The sequence below is a fragment of the Leucoraja erinacea genome, chromosome 1 (assembly GCF_028641065.1).
Source record: "Leucoraja erinacea ecotype New England chromosome 1, Leri_hhj_1, whole genome shotgun sequence".
Classification (NCBI taxonomy): Eukaryota; Metazoa; Chordata; class Chondrichthyes; order Rajiformes; family Rajidae; genus Leucoraja; species Leucoraja erinaceus.
The window spans coordinates 151,449,255-151,475,687 of NC_073377.1; the positions used below are offsets into that span (position 1 = coordinate 151,449,255).

The 26,433-nt window shown below is 38.4% G+C and overlaps 1 protein-coding gene across 4 annotated transcripts in view; it reads left to right on the forward strand.

Annotated features, from left to right (window-relative positions):
- LOC129703410 (transmembrane protein 144-like) overlaps positions 1-24,531 on the forward strand; it is a 44,540-nt gene extending 20,009 nt beyond the window's left edge. For all 4 annotated transcript variants that reach the window (XM_055645819.1, XM_055645829.1, XM_055645839.1 and 1 more), the window contains 8 exons: positions 7,577-7,657; positions 7,895-7,976; positions 13,724-13,803; positions 15,345-15,463; positions 17,222-17,341; positions 20,095-20,192; positions 20,983-21,036; positions 23,263-24,531. In XM_055645819.1, the coding sequence (XP_055501794.1) occupies positions 7,577-7,657; positions 7,895-7,976; positions 13,724-13,803; positions 15,345-15,463; positions 17,222-17,341; positions 20,095-20,192; positions 20,983-21,036; positions 23,263-23,349 (721 nt within the window). In that variant the 3' untranslated portion in view covers positions 23,350-24,531. The remainder of the gene's footprint in view (positions 1-7,576; positions 7,658-7,894; positions 7,977-13,723; positions 13,804-15,344; positions 15,464-17,221; positions 17,342-20,094; positions 20,193-20,982; positions 21,037-23,262) is intronic.
- The last annotated feature ends 1,902 nt before the right edge of the window (positions 24,532-26,433 follow it).

The window sequence follows — 26,433 nt, forward strand, 5'->3', positions numbered from 1 at the left end:
TTAGTGAGAACATTTCCAGGATTGAAATATTTTAGGTTTGAGAAAAGTTTTGGTAAGCTGGGGTTCCTTCCTTTGGTTCAGAGGAGGCTGTTGAGAGAGTTAATTGAGGTGTACAAAATGATGATGTGTATAGGTAGGGTAAATGGGAAAGACCTGTTTTGTTAGCAGAGGGATCAAAATCATGAGCCATGGATTTAAAATAATTGGGAGAAAGGTTAGAGGGGAGATGAGATGTTGCATTACAGGGTGGTAGAATTCTGAAAGTTACTATTTGAAAGGGTGGTAATTCTCATAACATATACCAGTAAATGATTTGTGGATGTACATAAATAGCCATGACCTGCAGAACAATGGACACAATGCTGGAAGGTGGAATTAGGTTTGTAGGCTCTTTGTATACCAGCGTTGGAACAACAGACCAAACTGTTTCCCATGGACATGAAATGGAGCTGGCAGGCTGGTAAAGGAAAATCCTAAGAGATTCTACGAGCATATTAAGAGTAAAATGGTGGAGTAAAAGAGTAAGATCAGCATGGCCATCTTTGTGTACAGTCACAACTGATGGATGAGTTAGTAAATGGATGTTTCACCAGTTTTTACTGAGAAGATCACAGAAACTAAGGAACTGAAGCATAGGAGTTGTGATGTTTTAGATGACTAGTGGTGTTCCTCAGGTATTGGTGTTGGGTCTGTTACTCTTCATGTTGTATATTAATGATTTGGATGAAGGAATTGATGGCTTTGTGGATGATACAAAAATAGGTGGAGAGGCTGGGAATGTTGCAGGATTCCCAAACGGTTAATTTGCAGGTTGATTCGACAGTGAGGGAGGCAAATATAATAGCATTCATTTCAAAAGGACTATAATATAAAAAGAAGGAATGTAATGCTGAAGCTTTATAAGGTGCTGGTCAGACTGCATTTGGAGTATTGTGAGCAGTTTTGGGCTCATATCTGAGGAGGGATGTACTGGCATTGGAAAGTGGTCCAGAGCATGTTTACGAGAATGATCCCGGGGATGTTTAGGTTAACATATGATGGGCGTTTGATGGCTCTGGGCCTGTACTCGCTGGAGTTTAGAAGGATGAAGGGGCAATCTCATCAAAGCTTACCAAATAGTGAAAGGCGAGTGGGCGAGTCTAGCATTTGGGGAATAAAAGTCTTTGTATCAGAGATACCTTTAGAAAGAATATGAGAAGAAATTTCTTTAGCCAGAGGGTGGTGAACCTGTGTAATTCATGACCACAAACAGCGGTAGAGGCCAAGTCATTGGGTATTTTTAAAGTGGAGATTGACAAGTTCTTGATTGGTAAGGGTGTCAAAGGTTATGGGGAGAATGCAGGAGAATGGGGTTGAGAGGGAACGATAGATCAGCCGTGATTGAATGACAGAGTGGATTTGATAGGCTGAATCGCCTAACTCTGCTCAATGTCTTATGTTCTTATGACCATATATGATCATGTTTTGCTGGTTTCTTCAGACCAGGTGGCAAACTAGGGAAAAATTAAAAATATCTGTGGCCACAGGTGAGTTCCCAGAAGAATAGAGGGTGGCAAATATTGTGACGTTATTTGAAAAGGGCAGCAAGGACAAGCCAGGAAACTAAAGGCCAGTGACCCTGATGTCAGTGGTGGGAGAGTTTGTGGAGGGTATTCTTAGGGACAGGATCTACAAGCATTTGGATAAGCACAGCCTGATTAGGAATAGTCAGCTTGGCTTTGTGTGAGAAATTGTTCTCTCCAATTAGTTTTTTTAAGGTGTCACAAAGAGGATTGATAAGGGCAGGGTAGTTGGCGATGTCTATATGGACTTTAGTAAGGCCTTTGACACGATCCTGCATGGTAAAGGAAAACAGACACCAATTTGTCACACCTTTTAAGGACTTGAAGAATTGAAAATCAATAATGAGCACAATCGCCATGGAAAGGCACTAACAGGTGTAATGCAAAGCATGAATATTTTTATACATTATTCTTTGTAAGCACAAGTTGTGATGAATCAAAATGCCATGAAAGTAACTGCATATGAGTTTGATCCATAGTAATGTCGACTACATACTGGAACGAACTAGCTTATTTGTTCAAGTCTATAGAGACAAAGGAACTGCAGAAACTGGAATCTTGTCTGTTTTCTTAACAGTGAACAATAATCTATTGTACACAAGGCCAAAGACATTATTGCAGGTGTAAATGTGTTCAAGGCCTTTACCTCCATTATGTCTATCACTGTTGAAATCAGGTGGGTCTTGCAAAAGAAAGGGAGCAAGCAAATAACAAAAGTGCTGGAGGAGTTCAGGAGGTCAGGCAGCATCTGAGGAGGAAAATGGATGTTACCTGATCCTCCTTGGGACTGATTGGATTGAGTTCCACCAACACTTTGTTTTTTGTTCAAGTCAATATTAGGTGCACAAATTGAGTGCGATATGCAATTGAGACAAACTTCTGCTCAGAGATCACTCGTCACAACAGCTACAACAATACTCTTTCTTCCAGTGTGGTCTCTGTTGCAGACTGCACAATCTCAAAGCCCAGGGCTGTGCAGGACCTGGTTACATTGCAAGTGGCTGACTCCATTGATAATATTTAAAACTTAGAAAAGTAAAGTGCACACACATGCACAATTAAACCATTTAAACCCAACTAATCAAGTGAAAGTCTATATTCATTTTTCACCCAGCAGCCAATTTCATTCATTGATTTCAGTGGACCTATTGGATCTACATCAGGTTAACCTGGATGGATTGAGTTTGTGGATTGTACAGGCTGAGAACTGGGAAAAGTGTGTAAGTTTGCACTGTCCTCTTGCAGTCCATGAAGGGTCCAGTAGGGCAGCACAAAAGTCTGCTGAGTGAAAAGCTGATCTATATTCTGTATACAGGAATTTCCCAGTTATAGGTACATCTGCTGGCTGGCTCACAGTGGACATCGGTGGAAGATGGTCACATTGAATGGCGGTGCTGGCTTGAAGGGACGGATGGCCTACTCTTGCACCTATTGTTTATTGTCTATTGTCTATTTACCCCATTAAACCCATGGGAACGGTATTATCAAGGTTCGCCGGGTTTAATACCAGAGATAGAGGGGGGAATGGCTAGGAAAATGTAATTAACATTGAAAACAATTATGAAAGTTAACCAAGGGTGGTGTTGACTTTGCAAAAATTAACAGCACCAGCCAGATCAGTCGCACCATTAAATTCATAGAGAAGGACAAAGACAGCGAGCAATATTGAACGGGGGCTCAATGATTTGTGGAATGGAAATATGGAAGCTGATTCTATTGACTATATCTAGTATTTATGAAATGAGTTAAGCAGATAATATTTGGCTCTATGGGTATTAGTTTATAGAATGACATTTGAAGATTTTTTTCTCAAAATTTGCAGGCACAGATCAACAATAAAGCAAAAAGAAACATTGGTCAAAAGAAAAAAAGTAGTTTATTAATTTAACAGTTATTTTAAAAGTATTCATTAATTTAACAGTTGAAAAATGTCCCCCTGCAGGTTTGAATTGCAATTGTGTATAATGTGGAGACATTGGTATCAGCATCAGCATTTGATGATAACGTTATGCAGTATGCTCTTTCTACAGGCCAGCAACATTTATTGCTCAATTTGATAACTCCTATACTTTATCAAAGCAAAGATTATGTAAAAGAACTTAAAGATGAAGTGGTGGGTACATGAGGAAGTTGAAATGAGGATCTTAGGAAGGACTGTTGCAAACTATTAAGTGCTTTGAAACTGTTGTATCCTGAACCTTAGATATAATCAGGACTTGGCCTATAGTGCCACCAAGTGGTGCATGGGAAAGCCTTATTTGTCTTAGTTTAGTTTAGTTTAGAGATACAACGAGGAAACAGGCCCTTCAGCCCACCAAATCAGCGATCCCTACACATTAACACTACCCTACACACACCAGGGACAATTTAACATTTATACCAAGCCAATTAACCTACAAACCTGCACGTCCTTGGAGTGTGGGAGAAAACCGAAGATCTCGGAGAAAACTCACGCAGGTCACGTAGAGAATATACAAAGAAGCATTCAGAGAAGCACCAAATTTATTTCCTAAATATAATGCACATTAGAAACTATGATTTTCAATTGTATATATTTTGTTAAAAATGCCCATTGGTCTTTCATTTGATAGTACTATGTAACTATATTGTCTTGTTTACTATTATTGCGTTCCCGAGGCAAAATGAAGGCTGAGGTCTTTTGACAGCTGAGTAAACTAAAAATTGAACGATACTACATTCAAACCCAGCTCAGGACGTAGTTCACTAGTGTAAGATAGAGTGATGATGGGACTAAATAATTGTCCTTTATAGTGTCAATAAAGATGAAAATAATGTTGGAGTGACAGCATTAGAAACATGATGCCACATTACAAAACAATACACACAATGTACTCTGCCACAAAGGCTTGCTCAACTGCACTTGCCTGTTTGATTAATTGTTATTTTCAACTTGTATTTGGCAGTTCTTACATTTTCCTGAATGTTAGATGATTGTTTTATTTGTGATTTTATGTGCTCCTTCAGCAATCATTCCCCAATCTTTGTCAAACATGCATCTGGTAATTTTGATCGACATTCTACTATCATCAGTTTTTCATCTGTTGGTGTAGTTCCCATCTCTTCTGTACTTTTATTTGTACTTGTACTTTTATTTTCTACATTTCTTTCAATTGTAATATTAATGTTCTTGGTAAAGAATCCATATCTACTACTTTGTATTACTAATATCATTCATTGACAGGTCTATCGTATCTTGTGGTTTTTTGGATACAATGGGATTTCAGGCTGATTTTAACTAAAGAAAGACTTGCATTTAAGTGATACCTTTTATGACCCAAGCTGAATGTCTCAAATTGCTTTGTATTTAACTGTAATCTATTGAAGAATGGGCTCTGTTGCATTGATGAATACATGTCAGCCAATTTGCACAAACAGTAAATTCGCACAAACAGAATTGAGATAATGATCCATTAAATAATGTTACTTAAGGCACAATTTTTTTCTCACAATCACTCCCTTGCCTTTCAAAATAGTATCATGGGACCTGTTATGCTACCCAAAATGGCATTAAGGCATCTGTCTTGTCCACATCTGAAATAATGTTTATTAGGGAAATGTTCTTATATGTATCCTATCCCCACAGACGTATTGTATTTGTTACTTCTGCAAGTCTGATATTGAATGCTTTCATGTAATGTATCAATGTCTTGGGTTCCTCACAGCAATATTTTACATGTGTAGGAAGGAACTGCAGATGCTGGTTTATACCGAAGATAGACACAAAATGCTGGAGTAGTTCAGTTACTTGAAATTAGAGATATCAATGTTCATACCACTTCGTTGTAAGCAGTCCATACAAAGTATGAGGTGCTGTTCCCCCAATTTGCATGTAGCCTCACTCTGACAGTGGAGGAGGCGTAGGTCAGAAAGGTCGATATGTGAATGGGAAGGGGAGTTAAAATGGCAACCGGGAGATCGCATAGGTCACAATGGACTGAACATAAGTGTTCATCGAAATGACCAGCAAGTCTACGCATGGTCTCACCGATATATAGGAGCCCATATCGGGAGCACCAGATTCAGTAGATGAGGTTGGAGGAGGTGAAACTATACCTCTGCCTTACCTGAAAGAACTGTGGGGATCTCTGTATGAAGTCGGGGAAAGAGGTAAAGGATAGGTGTTGCATCTTCTGTGGTTGCAGGGGAAAGTCCCTGGGGAGCGGGTGGTTTGGGTGAGAAGGTATGAGTGAACCAGGGAGTTGCATAGGGAACAGTCTCTGCGGAAAGCAGAAAGGGGTATTTTACACGGCCCAGATGAAGTGAAACCAGCATGCAAAGAGGTGCCTTGCCCTGTCGCCCATACAGTGGATTGCTTTTGATACGTTTTAACTCTACTTCGGATATTTAAGTTAAAATGAAATTAAAAGTTAAAATTGATAACTACTCGATGATCCGTGAAGTTGTCCTCGTCATTGAGATAGTGGTGGAGAGAGGTCATAGCTTCAGATTCCTGGGAATGCATATCTCCAAAAATCTGTCTTGGGCCCAGCACGTTGATGAAATGATAAAAAATAAGCTCATCAACACCTCTACTTCCTTAGAAGATTTAGGAGATCAGTATGTCACTGAATATATTGAACTTCTAGGGTGTATGGTTGAGAGCAGGCTGACTTGTATGATTTGACACTCTCATCTCGCTACTGCCATTGAGAAGAGGGTACAGGAACTTGAAAACTATGATCTCCATGTTCAAGAACATTCCTTCTCAGCAACCAGCAGGCTCTTGAACACTGCACATCGCCCTATTTATGCAACTATTACCTACTATGAACTTTGCTTTGGCTGCATGTGTTCTTTGATTTTGCACTACTTTGGTCTGGTTAGTTAGTATTACTGATTATTTAGTCATTGATTGTTATTTGTGTGTTATTGCGTTGTAAGCCTGTAAAGTTGCAGCAAAACACTCTTGACCTTTGAAAACAACCAATGGTTGCAAAAAGCAATCTGTTTCACTGATATCTTTTAGGAAGGGAGATCTGCTTGTTCCCTTATATTAAATATTATTTTGATATTAATTTTAATCAGCCATCTGTAAGTGTCAGCACATCCACTCCCTCATTGATATGGTTGAATTTCTGCATCTTGATCTCTGCTATGCTCATAGTTAATTGAAAACGTGAGTGTGTTTATTAATGCTTGTCAATAGACAAATCTATCATTTTGGATGGTTTTGTTCTTGGATATTTTTCAAGAGATACCTTGCTATTCACCTGTGTGCCAAAAACTGTTTGCAGAGTTATTACACGATTTGAGAGTATTATTTCAGCACAAATGAATATTTAAAGTGCTGATTTTGAATGCAGAAAGATGCTTGTAATACCATTCTCATACTCCTGCATTCTCATTGATATCATATATTTCCCCTACGTATGTCACTGGTTCCACAAGGTAATTAAGCCATTTCTCTGCACTAAATTAGGTTTTTCAATTACATGATGACTTTGGCTGTCAACAACTCGTATTTTTTTAAAAACAAAATTCTCAAACTTCGAGCGGTGCAGGCTCGAAGGGCCGAATGGCCTACTCCTGCACCTAATTTCTAAATGCCATCTGAAAACTGCGGTAAATATCCATGTAATGTACCTTGATGCACGCTTGAAGAATTTAACTGAAAATCTTATATTTGGAATGATATTACAATTATGGATATCAAGACAATAGATTTTCTAAAGAAGGGTCCTGATAAGAAACGTCACCTGTCAAATGCGTGACCTGCTGCCTTCCTCCAGCACTTTGTGTTTTGACAATAGATTTTATGTTACTCATAATAATCCAGATGTAGCTTTCCATCTCACATACATTTTACGGTAATTAATGCAGTGGATGCATCAAGGAAGATTGAGTGAGAGAAGGTTTATACATGTGTTCTGGGATGATGTTACAAAGCTCAACTTCAGTTTTAGTGTGATTCCATTGAATTGGCTTTCGGTGGCTGCAGCTTAAATCAATAATCATGTCCAAATGTTCTAACTGCACTGTATAATCTATTTCAGATTTGGTTGGTTTGGCATTAACGCTGAAGAAGTACCAAAACCTTACTTAAACTACACTGGGGCAGCTTTGTCTTTCTTAAGGTAAACCTGTCCAGTCAACTCTAATGAAGTAAGAATAATTGCTGCAGTTTTATTTTCCCCCTGGATTTGTCTTTTAAAATAGATTTATAGAAAACCAAAACTATTGATTCATCTGCAATCTTTATACTATACTGTCAGAAGCAGTTGCAAACGTAAACTTAACTAAAACTATTACGAATTTTGAAATGTGATCATGATTTGAAAGGAAAACATTAATTTATATATTTTCTGTTTTAGTGCCATCATATATTTCTTTGTCAAAACTGATGTACGTGCTCCACAAACATCGGAGTCAACAGTTCCAATGCTGATTGACAGTGTAAGTAACATCTAACCATATAACCATATAACAATTACAGCACGGAAATAGGCCATCTCGGCCCTACAAGTCCGTGCCGAACAACTTTTTTTCCCTTAGTCCCACCTGCCTGCACTCATACCATAACCCTCCATTCCCTTCTCATCCATATGCCTATCCAATTTATTTTTAAATGATACCAACGAACCTGCCTCCGCCACTCCAAGCTCATTCCACACCACTATCACTCTCTGAGTAAAGAAGTTCCCCCTCGTGTTACCCCTAAACTTCTGTCCCTTAATTCTGAAGTCACGTCCTCTTGTTTGAATCTTCCCTATTCTCAAAGGGAAAAGCTGATCCACATCAACTCTGTCTATCCCTCTCATCATTTTAAAGACCTCTATCAAGTCCTCCTTAACCTGCGCTCCAGAGAATAAAGACCTAACTTATTCAACCTTTCTCTGTAACTTAGTTGTTGAAACCCAGGCAACATTCTAGTAAATCTCCTCTGTACTCTCTCTATTTTGTTGACATCCTTCCTATAATTGGGTGACCAAAATTGTACACCATACTCCAGATTTGGTCTCACCAATGCCTTGTACAATTTTAACATTACATCCCAGCTTCTATACTCAATGCTCTGATTTATAAAGGCTAGCATACCAAAAGCTTTCTTTACCACCCTATCTATATGAGACTCCACCTTCAAGGAACTATGCACGGTTATTCCCAGATCCCTCTGTTCAACTGTATTCTTCAATTCCCTACCATTTACCATGTACGTCCTATTTTGATTTGGCCTGCCAAGGTGTAGCACCTCACATTTATCAGCATTAAACTCCATCTGCCATCTTTCAGCCCATTCTTCCAAATGGCCTAAATCACTCTGTAGATTTTGGAAATCCTCTTCATTATCCACAGCACCCCCTATCTTGGTATCATCTGCCTACTTACTAATCCAATTTACCACACCTTCATCCAGATCATTGATGTACATGACAAACAACAAAGGACCCAACACCGATCCCTGAGGCACCCCACTAGTCACCTGCCTCCAACCCGACAAACAACCATCCACCATTACCCTCTGGCTTCTCCCATTCAGCCACTGTTGAATCCATCTTGCTACTCCTGCATTTATACCCAACAGTTGAACCTTCTTAACCAACCTTCCATGAGGAACCTTGTCAAAGGCCTTACTAAAGTCCATATAGACAACATCCACTGCTTTACCCTCGTCAATTACCTCTTCAAAAAATTCAAGAAGATTAGTCAAACATGACCTTCCAGGCACAAATCCATGCTGACTGTTCCTAATCAGACCCTGTTTATCCAGATGCTTATATATATTATCACTAAGTATCTTTTCCATTAATTTGTCCACCACTGAAGTCAAATTAACAGGCCTATAATTGCTAGGTTTACTCTTAGAACCATTTTTAAACAATGGAACAACATGCGCAGTACGCCAATTCTCGGGGACTATTCCCGTTTCTAATGACATTTGAAATATTTCTGTCATAGCCCCAGCTATTTCTACACTAACTTCCCTCAATGTCCTAGGGAATATCCTGTCAGGACCTGGAGATTTATCCACTTTTATATTTTTCAAAAGTGTCAGTACTTCTTTTACTTTGAAACTCATAGTATCCATAGCTACTCTACTAGTTTCCCTTACCTCACATAATTCATTATCCTTCTCCTTGGTGAATACCAAAGAAAATAAATTGTTCAATATCTCCCCCATCTCTTTGGCTCTGCAGATAGCTGTCCACTCTGTCTCTCCAATGGACCAATTTTATCCCTCGTTTTGCTATTAATATAGATGTAGAAACCCTTTGGATTTACTTTCACCTTACTTGCCAAAGCAACCTCATGTCTTCTTTTAGCTTTTTTAATTTCTTTTTTAAGATTCTTTTTACATTCCTTATACTCCTCAAGCACCTCATTTACTTCATGTTGCCTATAATTATTGTAGATCTCCCTCTTTTTCCGAACAAGATGGCCAATTTCTCTTGAAAACCAGGGCTTTCCAATTTTTACTGTTTCCTTTCAACCGAACAGGAACATAAAGATTCTGTACTCTTAAAATTTCCCCTTTAAATGTCCTCCATTTCTCTTCTACATCCTTCCCATAAAACAAAATGTCCCAGTTCACTCCTTTTAAATCATTTTGCATCTCATCAAAGTTAGCCTTTCTCCAATCAAAAATCTCAACCCTAGGTCCAATTCTGACCCTCTCCATAATTATATTGAAACTAATGGTATTGTGGATCACTGGACCCGAAGTGCTCCCCAACGCATACCTCCGCCACCTGTCCCGTCTCATTTCCTAACAAGAGGTCCAACACTGCCCCTCCTCTAGTAGGTACCTCTATGTATTGCTGCAAAAAACTATCCTGCACACATTTTACAAACTCCAAACCATCCAGCTCATTTACCGAATGTGCTTCCCAGTCTATGTGTGGAAAGTTGAAATCTCCCACAATCACTACTTTGTGCTTACTACTAATATCTGCTATCTCCTTACATATTTGCTCTTCCAATTCTCGATCCCCATTTGGCAGTCTATAATACATCCCTATGTGTTGCTACCCCTTTCCCACTTCTCAGTTCCACACAAATAGCCTCCCTAGATGAGCCCTCCAATCTATCCTGCCAAAGCACTGCTGTAATATCTTCCCTGACTAGTAATGCAACACCTCCACCTCTTGCCCCTCCAATTCTATCACACCTGAAGCAACGAAATCCTGGAATATTTAGTTTCCAATCACAGCCCTCCTGCAACCATGTTTCACTGATCGCCACAACATCATACTTCCAGGTGTCTATCCAGACTCTAAGCTCATCCACCTTTCTTACAATGCTCCTAGCATTAAAATATGCACATTTAAGAAACCCCCCGCCTCTTATTCTCTGTTTATTTCCTTTTTTTCTTTCTCCTCTTGTGCCCAAGTGCTTCCCTTTTCTGCTTCCTGCCACCCATTCTGTCTACTAGCTTTCTCTATTTGAGTCCCTCGCCCCAACCATTCTAGTTTAAACTCTCCCCAGTAGCCTTTGCAAATTTCCCCGCCAGGATATTGGTCCCCCTTGGGTTCAAGTGCAACCCATCCTTTCTGTACAGGTCCCACCTTCCCCAAAAGAAGTCCCAATGATCCAGAAACTTGAATCCCTGCCCTCTGCACCAGTCTTTCAGCCACGCATTTATCATCCACCTCGCTCCATTCCTACTCTCACTGTCGCGTGGCACAGGCAGTAATCCTGAGATTGTTACCTTTTTGGTCCTTTTCCTTAACTCTCCTCCCAACTCCCTAAATCCTCCTTTCAGGACTTCTTCCCTTTTTTTCTGTGAGGGGGAGTGCTGAGAAAAACTCAACTCACAATATTTTTACTCAAGAAAGGACTTCCGTTCATTTAGATTAACCTGAATACTAGAGTTATAGTCAAATAATGTCTATATTGATAAAGCGTGTAAGACAATAATAACTTGCCCTAGATATTGATTATCTGTTTTGAGGTAAGTGTTTCTCTGCCTCTTGCAAACAATGTGTACATCACCAGAGGAGGTTACATTGTCAACACAACCTTCTGCATCCACTTTGTCATGAAAATGTCCAAAATGCATTACTTGATTCGTCTGAGACCTCGCGCAATACAGAAGGCTGAATCCCCTCCCTTCCATTGAGCTCCCACGCCTGATTTACAGTATGTCTCATGCTCAGCTGCAGTTCAATATAATGCTGACGACTTTCCTCTTGCTTGGTGCCCCTGTCACTTAGTTTGCTTATCCTTTATGAAATCAGTCTCTAATATACTATGATTTATCACATCATATTATCATAATATATCATCATCCTTCTCTTCCCTACTACCACAACCTCCCATACCTTACTTTCTCCTCCATTTCTGAACTGTCCTGAATGCTCTTCAGATGTGATTAATTCCTGCTGGACCTTTATGAGATACGATGGATCGGTTATGTTAATATAGCTCAGTGCCCATTTCATGTCGTACATTTGCCTTTAATTTTATATTAGTTTAATTTTCTATTATTTATGGTCTAAAAAATATGATTGTTTATACTTTATCTGCAATGTCGATTAAGAGGATAAATGCAATCTAAGTTGTTGCAGTGTCTAAGGTGTTACTTCGCAATACTCGTGTGGGTAACTGCAGTCCAATAAGTTTACCAGGGCTGGTTCTATAAATATGGATACAATTTATTAATTGAAGTGTTATTGGACTACGTATGGAGAGGGAGGATGTAACATCGGCTGAGCAGCAGGAGGTGAAGAGCGCAGGCTCTCCAGTTGGCACGATGAGTTAGTTAGGGTCTTGCTAGAATCTCTGGATGGGCAGAAGGGGTTAGTTGCATATTCAATAATGACTTAGATGATTTATTAGAAAACCATGCCACGAGGAGCTTGAAGGGGCAGATAGCTTAACAGCCAGATTTCTCCTTCTGCCATTTGCACTAGACTTTACTGCACATGAATGAACTTGGATAGAGATGCCATCCTGAATGTTGCTACTCCATTTTGAACAGTCGTGAACCTGGGATTTCCATGTATTGATTGGATGTTGCATCTTTTAAAAGAGCTCTTGGGAACTTCCTTGAATAATTTTCTCTCTCACGTTGGTAATCTTTTTCCCATGACAAAGTTTTGAATGTGTCTATTTAAGGATTCTAATATTGGCCATGCCACTAACGCAGTTTGCCCACAAGAGCAAATTTAGTCTACCTACAGCCTCAATGTTATGAATCTTGGCTTGGAAGCATTGGAAACATTTATACTACTAGTGGATTTGGAGGATTTTGTGAAGACTAAACAGGTGGCATCTCGGAGTGTTTTGAATTGCTGCTGTCTGCAGCCCACATCTTGAAAGTGTACAAGAGGGCAGAGGCCACTGCTGCCCAATTGCCAAGAGCTTTGTGATTGATTGATACTTTATTATCACATGTAACATGCCAAAGTGTCGTTTTTGCTTTGCATACCATACACAAAGTATGCAAAGAGCCCCACATATAGGGTGCCGACAAAGGTCTTGATTTTCAAGCATCCTTTTTTTCAGGCAACCAATGTCTATGCCACCATACTGAAAATGGTGGTGAATTTCACATGCACTTCCTTTGATATTGCCTACTACATTTGGTACTCCCAATATGGCCTCCTCGTATGGTTCCGTCTGCCGTTTATTTTTCTCCTAATAGCTCCCATCATCACTTTCCTTGCTTATCACTAATCGGATACAGCACTGGCACCCTTTATGTTCCTGTTTATCACCTTCCAGTATCTGAATCTACCTTCACCTTCCCTTCCTTTCACCTAGCTCTGTCTTTTTCCTTTTATTACCTTTAATCCATTTTTCTATTCTGTTTGCCTTCATCCATCTGTCTCAATCTCCAATCTCCATCCCTTCCCAATCCTGCCCAATAATATGCCCACCATCCTTCATTTTGATGAAGTTCATAGCCATTAATAGTCTACAGTTGTGTAAATGTTGCATGAGCAGCATTCCTCTATATCTATCCAAATATCCTCACTATTCCATTCACACCAATTTGTTTTCTACCTTAAGCTCTAATACATAATACTCAGACTATAAGAAAACATTTGTGAGGAGAATTGTACAGAAAAGTCTCTTTTATTTGACCTTAGGATTCAAGAATTTTTAAAAGCAATATTTGTATTTATCCTTTTTATTGAGCTGCAATTTAAAGTTTGGTATAACTTTGGCAAGTTTGATCTTTTTTTTGTTAAAAATAGAATATAAACCGTGTTGAAGAAGGCATGTTGACAGATGCATCCTGGGTAGACAAACTTAGTCCACTACAAAAAAAGATTGTGTAAGTATTGTTAATGTGCTTTTCTTCAAAAATAATTTAAGTGTACAGTAATTCAACATTTACTGTTTGTAGCCCTTTAGTCAAAACCTGCTGTGAGTTAATAGTTAAAAAATAAACATTCTATCATGCAATTCTGCATGAAAGCACGCAGTGCACTAAAAATGGAACTAACTAAGTCAGAACATTGGTTGTTTTGTAGGCAACGTTTCGGGCCTTTTTTTTTAATAAGTAGGCTGTAATGTAGAACATTGTTTTACCTGTATTAAATAGATAATCATGTCTTGAATAATAACTGATCTGCATTCCCATTGGAGAACTGCAGAAACTAGAAATGCATTAAAAACGAACTGCTGGAGGAACTCAGCAGCAGGCAGCATCTATGGAGGGAAATAGACAGATGATGTATTGGGTAGGGATCCTTCTTCACCCTTGAAGTAAAGGATACTCTCAGAAGCTACCTGACAAGCTTTCTGAGATTCTACATTTCAGTAAGATTACATGAGACTCTTCTGAACTCTCAAGAAAATAGTCCACATTTGCCCATTCATTGCTCATTAGGCAACACAGTACCTAGATAAGGAGACCAAAACTGTAACTGTAATCTTGGTGTTATCACGGCAATACTAGGTACAGTTGTAGCAAGACTTCCCTATTTTTATGATCCATTCTCCTTGTGGTAGAGCAAAGATTAATTATCTTTCCAATTACCCTGCTGTACCTGCATGCTAACTTTTTATGCTTCATTTACAAAGTCTCGCATTTCTCTATACAGCGTATCCTGTAGTTTCTCTAGTTGAACATTTATCATCTTTTGTATTCTTACAAAAGTGAACAACTTCATGTTTCCCTATATTTTGTTTCTTCAATCAAATCCTTGCCCCCCGACTTAACCTCGCTATATTCCATTTTCATTCTTTGTTTCCTTTACAATTTGCTTTCACGCCTATCATTGTATCATCAGTAAATTTGTCTAAAATGCATTTGGTCCCTTCACCTAAGTTATTTATATAGATAGCAAACAATGCTGATCTGTGGGATAACCTGCTAGTTACAAATGCAAACCAGAATATGATTTACTTATACCTCTGACTTGTTTTGCACTCTCAAACTAAATGTGAATTTCTATCAATTTATCATCGGTTTTCTCCAGTGGATCATTTATAAGGAAATTATTACTTAATTCTCTCTCATTATGCATCGTCAAATATACGATAATCTATTCCCCAGTTGGTTCCACAACCCTATTCACAAATGCATTTTATAAACTTTTTTTCAAGGCTATCTTTGCCTATTTGATTTGTGAAACCTACATGAAAATCAAATAAATCCACATTTATTGCAGCACATATCTTACCATCTCTTATTATCTTAATTGATCTTTGGCCTGCAGTATACTTGCCGTGATCAACAGTGTCTTCTCTCCCTTAATGTTTCTTATCTTGCGCAAGTGGCTAACATACCAGTTCAAAATTTGTAATGTATGTAATACGCTGTCATTTATAATCCTATTTGTTTTTTGATTTATCATCCCACTTATCTAGGGGTTCATGCCTTGCAGTCTTTGCAGGATTACTGTACGGTTCTAACTTTGTACCAGTGTTATACATCAAGAATCATGCCCTGAAGAATGAAACCAAATATAGAAATGCAAGCCAGTTTGGTAAGAATAGAAACATTGAAAAATAGGTGCAGGAGTAGGCCATTCGGCCCTTCGAGCCAGCACAGCCATTCAATATGATCATCTAAAATCAATACCTCGTTCCTGCTTTTTCCCCCATATCCCTTGATTCCTTTAGCTCTATGAGCTCTTGATACTATAAGCATTTCATTGCTGAGTAGCACTAAACGTGTGTGCGCATGTGCCTAACACTATTAAACTCACCTGCGCTAGAGGACTGGTTTGATCTCGAGCTTGCTGTAACTTTGGCAGATGATCAGAACATAAATGCTATAAACAGTGAGTTGTTTAATGCTCCTTCTTGTATATTGGCAGATGAGAACAATCCCTGCAAAATTCTGGTGCATTATGTTTCATAAAATTCTTAATGATGGTATGTTTCCAATTTTCAAAAGATGAAATTTTTTATGAAGCATCAAATACAGAAAGTATCTAGGCAATATATTTGGTAAGATTTTGTGGAGAAATTATACCAGCTACACACACAAATGCTACTCTTTTCCTACATAAATTCCCCCCAGTTTTGGATTCCTGGGAAAACATGGAAAATCCCAACTTACTGACAGCACCTGACCAACCTTTTTACTGGCTGGTACCAGGGCCGGATTTACCTACAAGCTAGAGAAGCTTAAGTTTAGGGCCTCGAGGTCCAAGGGGGCCTCGCAGAGCCGGATTCACCACTAGGCTTCATAGGCTGAAGCTTAGGGCCTCAAAATCTAGGGGGCCTCCGGCCAAGGCAGGACATCTACCATTCAACTCTGGGTGGGCCCCCCTCTCTATCTCTCTCTCTCTCCCATCTCCCCCCGTTATCCGTGTCCGGGCCGTCGGGCCCCGCTCGCTCCTCATCCGCCGGCATGGCAGGCCGCCTTGCACATGTGCATTGCTGCGGCCTGCACGTCCTCCCCTGCACATCATCGGCCGCCATGCGCACTGCAACGGCAACTGGTCGGCGCTGGGTACATTCTCCCTCGCTTTGAATTGTGGGAGATTTGGCCGCCATGGCTGTCCGGTTGCTGCCTCGCCGCCAGCGCTGAAAACCAACGTGGAGGGGGCCTCACAAGTGGAACAGCTTAGGGCCTCTCTTCATCTAAATCCGGCCCTGGCTGGTACTCTAATGTGGAAGTCCTCATGGAGTACAACAGGGAAGTACAAAGCTGTAGCCATTCTCCAGTACTTCACACTGAGCAATCTAGCGACTAAACTGGTGGAACAGTGCTTTCTTTCATTTGAACGAAGGGAATGGTTGTGAAAGAGTAAACTATGTATTAAGTAATTTGCTTTTGTAATAAATTAGTCACACAGCATGGAAACTGACCCTTTGGCCCAACTTGCACATGTTAAAAATAAGGTGCCCCATCTAAATTAGTCGCATTTGCCCACATTTGGCCCATATCCCTCTAAACCTTTACCATCCATTTATCTGCCCAAGTGTCTTTTAAATACTGTTATAGTTCCTGCCTCAGATAGTTATAGTACCTCCTCTACAGCTCGTTTCAGAGGAAATCTGGTTTGTACTTTTGCATACCGGTAATCATCTAAGTACCTGTTCTTGGCTACAACACTAAGCTTAGTCAGGGCCAGTCCCTGTCCTTTGTCTTTTCCTCAGTAAACTAGAATCAATTTTAATGCATTCAACTAAATGCATTATTACTTTCGACAACCAATAACAACTAAATATGTGATTTGATGATCTAAATTATAAACAATCTAATGAAGAACTATAATTTGCTCTACTTACAGATTTGGACTATGTATTTGCACATTTTAGTGGCATATTTCTCACAAGTACTGTTTACTTTCTGATATATTGTTTAATAATGAAGAATAAACCAAAAGTTTACCCAAAGGCAATACTGCCAGGTAAGAAATCATTGTTTCACTTGATGTTTTAAAAATCATAATCACAATAATACTTTATTAACCAAATATGTTTTGCAACATACGAGGAATTTCATTTGCCAAGTCAGTCATACAAATAAAATGCAACGGAACACACAAAATACATTTATAAATAAAAATGCCATGTTTACCGCTTTAATGAAAGTTGTAACATTTGTAAAGGATGCTGTTTACTGTGTGTGGTATTTACCAAGCTATATTGATCTGTGGCATTTTTATACTCAGTTAGATCATTATTTATTCAACATTTTGATACATTGGCATAAACCTACCGCTATGTCTCGTGCAGAAACTGATAATATTTGTTTTTTTTCTCTATCTAAATCGTATACCAGGATATTCTAATCAAAAGGCCTTGCTGTGTACACCATTACTTGTACAGTACTGAAAAGCCATGAACTTAAGTTTTATTTTTAAATGCAATGGAAGGGAAATTGGGTTCCAGAAAGCCAACACTTTTGAGTTGCCTTGTAACCTAGTATTCGAATGTGTTCCATTGGGTGTACTAGGTGACAACGCAATAGAGATTTATGCTCGCATCTACCTCACTTCCACTCAGGCAGAGTTGGCCAGGTGACACTGATATGAAGCTATTGCTGCAACATTTAGACTTCATTTTACATTTTACAATTTCCCTTAATCTCCCAAAACCAAAAACAGCATTTAAGATGAACGTCATAAATGCTATTTAGAGTTAAATAAATTATTTACTTACTAGAAAATTGCTTCTGATTGCTAAAATAATTATGTGCATTTTTAGGGCATTGCTCGAACTTGGTACTGTTTAGGAAGATACCTTACTGGAGCATTTTTGTTCATTTGTGATAAAACAGACTGCTTCTCAACATTAATAGCTTACAATATATTTTTGTTGAAATTAAGCACAGATTAAATGATCACCATGCAGGAAAACAGAAACTGGTAGAACAGAAAGATCAAACCAAGAGTATTTAATTGTCATATGTACCAAAATGGAGCAATAAATTCTCAGTTGCAGTAGCATAACAGTTTTGTAAACACAGTACTCTATAGATAACATGATCAACAAATATGAAAAACGTGCAAGAAATTAAAAAAAAACATTATTCAAAGTCCAAACCCCAAGTGTGACCAAACAGTCGTAGTTTGATGTTTTGTTGGTGTTTGTAGTGTTCAATAGCCTGATGGTTGTTTGGGAAGTAGCTGGTCCTGAACCTGGTGGTCACAGTTTTCAGATTCCTATACCTTCTTCCCGATGGTTGGAGTGAAATGAGAACATAGCGAGACCAGTGTGGGTCCTTGATGATGGTGTCTGTCTTTTTGAGGCAATGCCTCCTCTTGATCCCTACGATGGTGGGGAGGTCAATACGCATGAAAGGCAGGGCAGGGACACACATAGAAAGCAATTCTCATAACTGAAGGGAATGGCATCATAATATGTATTAGTTAATTTAAGGAATATCCATTTGAAAGGTTACCAGCACTGGACTCCATGGGCCGTGACCTATTCAGGCAGGTCTTTTGCATGTTAAGTTGAAGCTGATCTGTTTCTGCATAAGGCCAACCATTTCAACAAATCAGGACTCTTCAATATGATTCAGTTTCAGATTCAGATTACTTTATTGTCATTCAGACCTTTCGGTCTGAACGAAATTGTTAACATGTCAATATGTTAACATGTCAGAGGGGTGTAAAGGGAAACCATATACTTGGTGAAACAATTAATGTTCAAGCTTTCAAACAATTTAGTGGACAGGAAAACAGAGTTACTGGTTCAGATTTAATCAGAATCTAACACATAACTCTGTTTCAATCACCATGACGATGCTGCCTCACTTGCAGCATATTACCAGCATTCTCTGGTTTTAGCACTTGCAATTTTATTTTATCCTGTTTCTCAAATTTCTGGGTAGTGATTTATGAATTTTGTAAAGGCAAATTTCTGTTACTCAGCCATAACGCAGGGGTTGCCTGTACTGTATCAGGTCCTATAATCATTTGATTCATTGGTCAATGTTGGGTGTTCCTTAGATGTCAATGAGGAGGCCTTTGCAGGGAGGACCATTAGAGGTGTCTTTATCTTTGTTAACTCTAATGCTGACTGACCCATCCAGTTTCCGGTTAGATAATGTAGATGACAACCAAAGATCAATACATCATGTGACCAAACGTTCTACCCCTACAGAGAAAATAATTCTTAAACTATTTTTTTCCCACGAGAGGTTGCCAGCTGCTGCTGCTTCTCTTCCTCCTCCTCCTTTCTTAGGCAGCCCCTCGGGATTGAAGATGAGTCTCTTCCACTGATTTTGTGAGTCCTGAGGTGGCCAATGAGGCTAGTATGGGATCTGCAGATGCTACCACTGTTGGGGAAAAATGGTGCTTGAAGGAGCAAGGCAGGTGGGAAGTTTGAGGTGATGTGCTCCTTCCACCAGTCATGCATGGCTCTATGTGCACCCAAGGCATTGCCATTGAGCTTCTCAATACCATCCTGAATGCTCCTCTGTTTGAGCAGTCACAGGGCAGAGGTCCCAGGGTTTGGTGGTAATGTTGCAAGGTGGCTTTGAGTAAAATCTTGCACCTTCTGGCTATCCCTTCCCATAATTAAACAGTGTCTGTTCTGCGAGTCCAGGGCCTCCTTCAGATTTTATTTCTGAATATTTTTTAACTAAGTTAATAATGTTTCAATAATCTTGTAAAACAAAGACAATGCTGACAACTAACATGTTTTATTTAAGGATTTGTTTCAGGTGTGATGTGGGCTATTGCTACCTGCTGCTGGTTCCTGGCGAATTATTTCCTCAGTCCAGTTATTAGTTTCCCTATTATTACAGCCGTAAGTTGATTGAGCTTTGCAATGTGCAAAAGTTGTGGAAATGTGTTGTGTTGTTTTGAACTTCCGTCCTGAATTTGCCAGCCATCAGTGCTGGGCACTGACCCATGAGGAAGAATTCATATACAGCAGCATAGCAGTTGAGTTGTTTTTCAAGCTGTCAGAATTCCAGACCATTGATTTAGGGACGATTTTGAATCTCACCATTTCACCTGGGAATTCAATTATTTAAATGCATATTATTTTTTATTAAATAATTAGCATTTAATCTTTGTGCATGTAATATATATTCTCTTTATTCATATTCACTGATATACTAAACAACCTATAATGAAATTGGCAATATTTAATATTTATTTTATACTGCATGTAATAATTGAGAACCATAATACTTGGGCCAGCTGGTGAATTGCATTTCATTTTCATCCAATGCATGCCTGATTATTTATTGTTACTATAATAGAAAGCAGGAGAAAAATATTAGATAAGCTGTTGATAAACATATATTTACAGTATTTGATTTAGTGTATAGGTGTGTTCTGCTGATTTTATTTTGATATTTACATGTGAAACTGAAAGAAACTAACTAAGGCAGATCACTCGATTGCTAACTACAATAAGTGAATAAATGCAAAAGGTGACATGACATAAAACAATGTTGGCAACTCACTAACAGTATTTTATTTTTTGGTTTTCAAAAATTGCATATAATTTCATATTCCAGACTAAAAGAGCTATTTTATTGAAATGAATATGTTTTAGTCAATGTTTAAATGGTTTCCTTTTTTATCAGATACCAGGTTTCATCGCTGCTTTATGGGGGGTCGTTGTTTTCAAAGAAATAAAAGTAAGTGTGAAGATTTTATTGAGGATTTTTCTAGTAGATGAAAATAACAATAGATACATTGATATGTGACATCCCGAACCACAATTTCCATTTAGTCAGCTCAATTTAATGACTATAGTATATCCTAGAATATGAGTTTCTGAGTTTACTAATACAGATATTTGAATGTGTAATCTACGCCCTTGAATGTAAAACAAGAATTAAATATCAGGAGGAAGGAAATAACTTGGCATTGGGCTCAAGTACAACCACTGGCAGATTGGCATGTCATCAATGTCATGGTACACAACTCTCACAATGAAGAGAAAAAATCATTCAGCTATAATCTTGAGCAGGGAGGCATAATTCAACCATGCTCTGATTGTTCTTTGCACTTTGGGTTTTGTGCTATCACATATCAGAAGGCCCAATGAAACTGTAAGACTTGTCACACTAATAAGATCAGGATAAAAGAGAACAATAAATTAGATAGAGAGGTGTACTATATGGATGAGAACAACTCTTGATAGTAAGCAGACTATACATGAATGGACCAGACATTATATATTAAAGTGTGGAATTATGGTATTTGGCACCATTGAAACAGAGATAACGGAGATGTTTCGAGATAAAGAAGTAAGGGAAGTTCCAAAATAACCACTTAATTAAATATAACAAGTTTTCCAAAATAACCACTTAAATAGCTTGATATTTGCCATTCCTAAGAAACCTTTCCTTATAGAAAGTACACAAAAATGCTGGAGAAACTGCGGGTGAGGCAGCATTTATGGAGCGAAGGAATAGGTGACGTTTCGGGTCGAGACCCTTCTTCAGACATTCTTCATACATTGTCATTATAGAAAATCGCTATATAAAAACAATTGTATCAATAATAAAAAGGTGATGGGGTTGCAGTTTCAGAAGCGCTATGTTATTTTTCCTGCAGGATTTTCAAAAACAAAGGTTTTCAGCTACAAAATACCAAAGACTGAATGTTACATTGTTTATTATAGGATCATTGTATACGTATCAATAGAACATCAATAATGCTTGTCATTTTCAGTTAAATTAATACTTGTGTCCATAAGAGACAATGGTGTCCGATTACTGCAGGGAGGTAACTCATAATGAGGTTTTTTTTACCAACACTGGTTTTTTTCTTCAACGCACCTTTTTCACTGTATGGCAATTTTCAAAGTAACTTTTAATAGTTCTCTAGCGCCCAATTGAAATCGGGTTATGACCAATAGTGTTAAATAGTGTTCCCAAATTCATCTATTGCATTATATTCAATTTGCTTTATGGAAGCACATGTTATAGCAGAATTGACCACCTAACTTCACCAAAAATAGTGATGGGTTGATAATCACTTGTCATTTATTATCATTTATTGTATCTCAAAGGTATTCCAACAAATTCCCAAGACATACATTGTTTTTAAATAATAAAAATTGAATTCCCCAAATGCATCTAATGTATCATTGTTTATTCCTTTAAGCAGTGTTGGCATTTGTCCATCCAGTGCCTGACAAATCCAATCTTATATATTCAGTCAACAAGCATGTTATCTAAATCTGGAAGGCATGAGACTAGATGCTTGAGTCTTGAGCAAAAACCTAACTACTGGAGGAACTCAGTAGTTTATCTTTTTGCACAAGTTTATCTCCTCTTGGTACCATAATTCAGTTCAACTCCACAGTTTGTCTCTCTCACGAACATCAGCATGACCATTTCTTGATTAGGCATATACTGCACATTTCTCAGTAGCCAGGATTTTAACAAATAATGTGAATGCTATATTAAAGTATATTGACACACTAGTTCACATACATGTATGTGGACATGCTAAATACTTTTACATTATTATAGTGTAAAATGTAATGTATTTTGATTCTTGGAGAGGCTGAATACTTGTACTGAGTGTGTATGCTTGTACTGAGATTGATTGAATAAAGGTTCATTACTCTACTGCTCCAGACTCCACGTGGCTGTTCAACCACATCAGTTTGATGGGATCTATGAAAACAAGAGAAAACAATAACATTGGTTGTACTTGCCATATACAAAATAGCAGATTATTTTGACAATTATCCATATCAGTTTTATCAATTTTTGGACAAAATATTATTTTCAAAGTTAAATCTATGTAATTTATACTTTGCCATATTTTAATATTACAATAAGCATTTTTATTAGTACCGGCACATCTGTAAGAAATAAATTGTAAGTATTTTTTTCCCACCACAGGGGATGAGGAACTATCTTATTCTCGGCATTGCCTTCTGCACTTTATCAGCAGGGGTATTAACAACTGCCTTTTCCAAGCTGTCTTAAAACTGGGAGTTGGAGTCGGCGCAAAGTGTTTGCTCACTCGGAAATCGAAACAGTTCAATGAACGGACTGCTTTTGGTATCAGCAATACAGTGCATTGGAATAGTTTTAACAGTAGCCTTAAGAAGAAAGCCGGCTTTACAGAATTTTTAATTATTTTTATTGTTCAGTTATTTGTTAATGGAAAATATGTTTATTGACCTCAATACAATTGTTCTGATTCAGAAATACATAGATACTGCTAAGAGGTGTTAAGATTAGGAACAGAACTACTGTAAATTTCGGTGAAGGTTGCTGAATTAAAAGAACATACCTCATTAAATCCTTAATCAATGACAGACTAAACAAGAGCATTTGATTATATTTAAATTAATTCTAATTTAAGCCTCTGGCACACTACATAAGCGGTTGGAGAGCAGGCCTTGTTCATGATGTGGGACATTTTATTGGAGTACTGTATTAGAATTTTGGAGACATGTATAGAACTAGTTACATTCAGGTATATAGTTCCTCTCAACCTGACCACTTATGCTTTTCAGCATTTACCTGAAATCTGAAGGTCCTTCCCTAAACATCTTTACCTCTTAGTTCTAATTCTTAATTCATAACAAGCTTTTCTCATCTTCCTGATAAATTGCCAACATGTTTGTGAACCAGGTTGGACATTTTAATGTTAAATGTTATATAAAAGGAATGTTATTAATGTATTAATCATTTTAATTGAATATGGGACCATTTGGATGATTTTGTGATGGCCTTAAAATATTCTTAAAACCATAAAAATTAATTAAGCAATTATTTCCTTTCAAAATATTTCTTTAGTTTGCCCACTTGTATTTGTACTTACTCATTTTAAATGAGAGGAACTGATCATGTGCAATCAAAATGTAATCAGAGATAATGACTTGCAAGCTTTGGTACTTTACAGACACTAAACACATGAAAAGTCTATTGCTCTAGGAGTAAACAGAAGTAAACAAAAAACTATATTTTGGATGTGAAATATTCCTGAGTTCTAATGAAAACATTACAATTGTTCGATATTTTCAAGTGTATTTTTATTAACAACAAAATGTTAAATCATTATGTCTTTGATTAAACATGTTCAAACTGAAATCCTGTTACGAGATATTGAAAACATTTTTAAATTGTTTTCATAATAAAATTTGTTCCACAGGGTATAAATGTTTTTATGTTCTTGTATGCATTCATTACTAATTTGCTTAAGCTCCTCGGTAGGGAATACCTCTGAATTATTTTAGTCCTAAGGATCTCATTTTGAGGACTGATGACATTTTCCACTAGCCTCTTGGTAGTCTTCTGGATCACATAGCATTGATGCTAAACTGCACCACAAAATGGAATATAGGCAGGTGGCAGGGAAGATGGGGATGAGGAAGATGGGGATGAACATGATGGGATGAACAATCAAATATAGAAGATAAAATAAATCAATCCAGTGGGCAGTGTAGACACGGGCATGTAAAGGCACATATGAGGATTGGAAGGCTAGAATGCATCTATACAAGGACCATGATTGGTAAGGCAGAATAACCATGAGTATTGATCAGCACATGGGAATATGATATAATTGCAATCAACGAGATGTCATTGAAAGGGGAGTGGTTGATTGCAATGGAAGATGAGACCAGGAATTGGGAAGGGACTAGTTCCGTTGGAATTCTGAAAAGGAAGAGAAGATATGTCTGGTCATAGAATCTCATTGAAGGTGGGCAAATTGCAAAGGATGATTCATTGAATGCGGAGACTGTAGAGTGGAAAGTGAAGATTTATGGAATTCCATCCTTGTTCTGTCATTGTCACATATCCTAGCCTGCTCCACTTAAAAATGTTACTAATGTCTTTAAATTTGTGTATTGGAGATTGGAACCACCTTCCAGTCATCTGGTACCTCACGTATCTAACAATGATTCCTATATCTCCATCAGAGCTCCTGTAATTTCTTCTCTATCTTCCCAGTGTCCTTGTATATATCTGATCAGGCATGGGAGATTTAACTACCTTCATACACCTTAGGATGTCCAGCACCTCAACTGTAATATAGACTGTCCTCTAGACTTCTCTATTAACGGTCCAAAGTTCCCCAATCCTCACGTCTTTCTCCAGAGTAAAAACGGGCAATATTCATTGAAGACCTTGCTCGTTGCCTGTGGCTCCACACAGATGACTGATTTGCGGACGACACAACCCTGATTGGTCTGATCCAGGATGGGGAGGAATCTGCCTACAGACAGGAAGTGACACAGTTGGCATCCTGGTGTCATCGCAACAACCTGGAGCTCAATACTCTTAAGACAGTGGAATTGATTGTGGACTTTAGGAGAGCTCCCACTCACCATCAACAACACCACAGTCACATCTGTGGAATCTTTTAAGTTCCTGGGAACCATCATCTTCGAGGACCTTAAATGTGGGCCACCATCGACTCCACAGTCAAAAAGGCCCAACAGAGGATGTACTTCCTGCGGCACCTGAAGAAACACAATCTGCCACAGGCAATGATGGTCCAATTCTATACTGCCATCGTAGGGTCTTTCCTCACCTTTTCCATCATGGTCAGCTTTGGCTCAGCCACCAAGCATGACATCCGGAGGCTGCAGCGAATCGTTTGATCAGCTGAGAAGGTTGTTGGCTGTAACCTTCCCTCCATTGACAAACTGTACACTGCAAGGGCCAGGAAGCGAGCGGGTAAGATCATCTCTGACCCCTCTCACCCTGGCCACAAACTCTTCGAATCACTTCCCTCTGGAAAGTGACACCAGACTGTCAAAGCTGCCACAGCCAGATGTAAAAACAGCTTTTTTTCCAAGAATAGTAGCTCTACTCAATAACAAAAAATCTGTAGCCTCCTTTTGCTCTGGTATTTTATTTAATTCACATGTTTAATCGATGATGTTTTATTATTAATGTTTTATGTGTCATTCCTAGCTGTCACTATATGTCATGTTGTCACTTGCAGGCGGAACACCAAGGAAAATTCCTTGTATGTGAATATACTTGGTCAATAACCTTATTCATTCATTCATATACTTTCTCTAGTTACCCTCTTCCCCTTAATGTACTTAT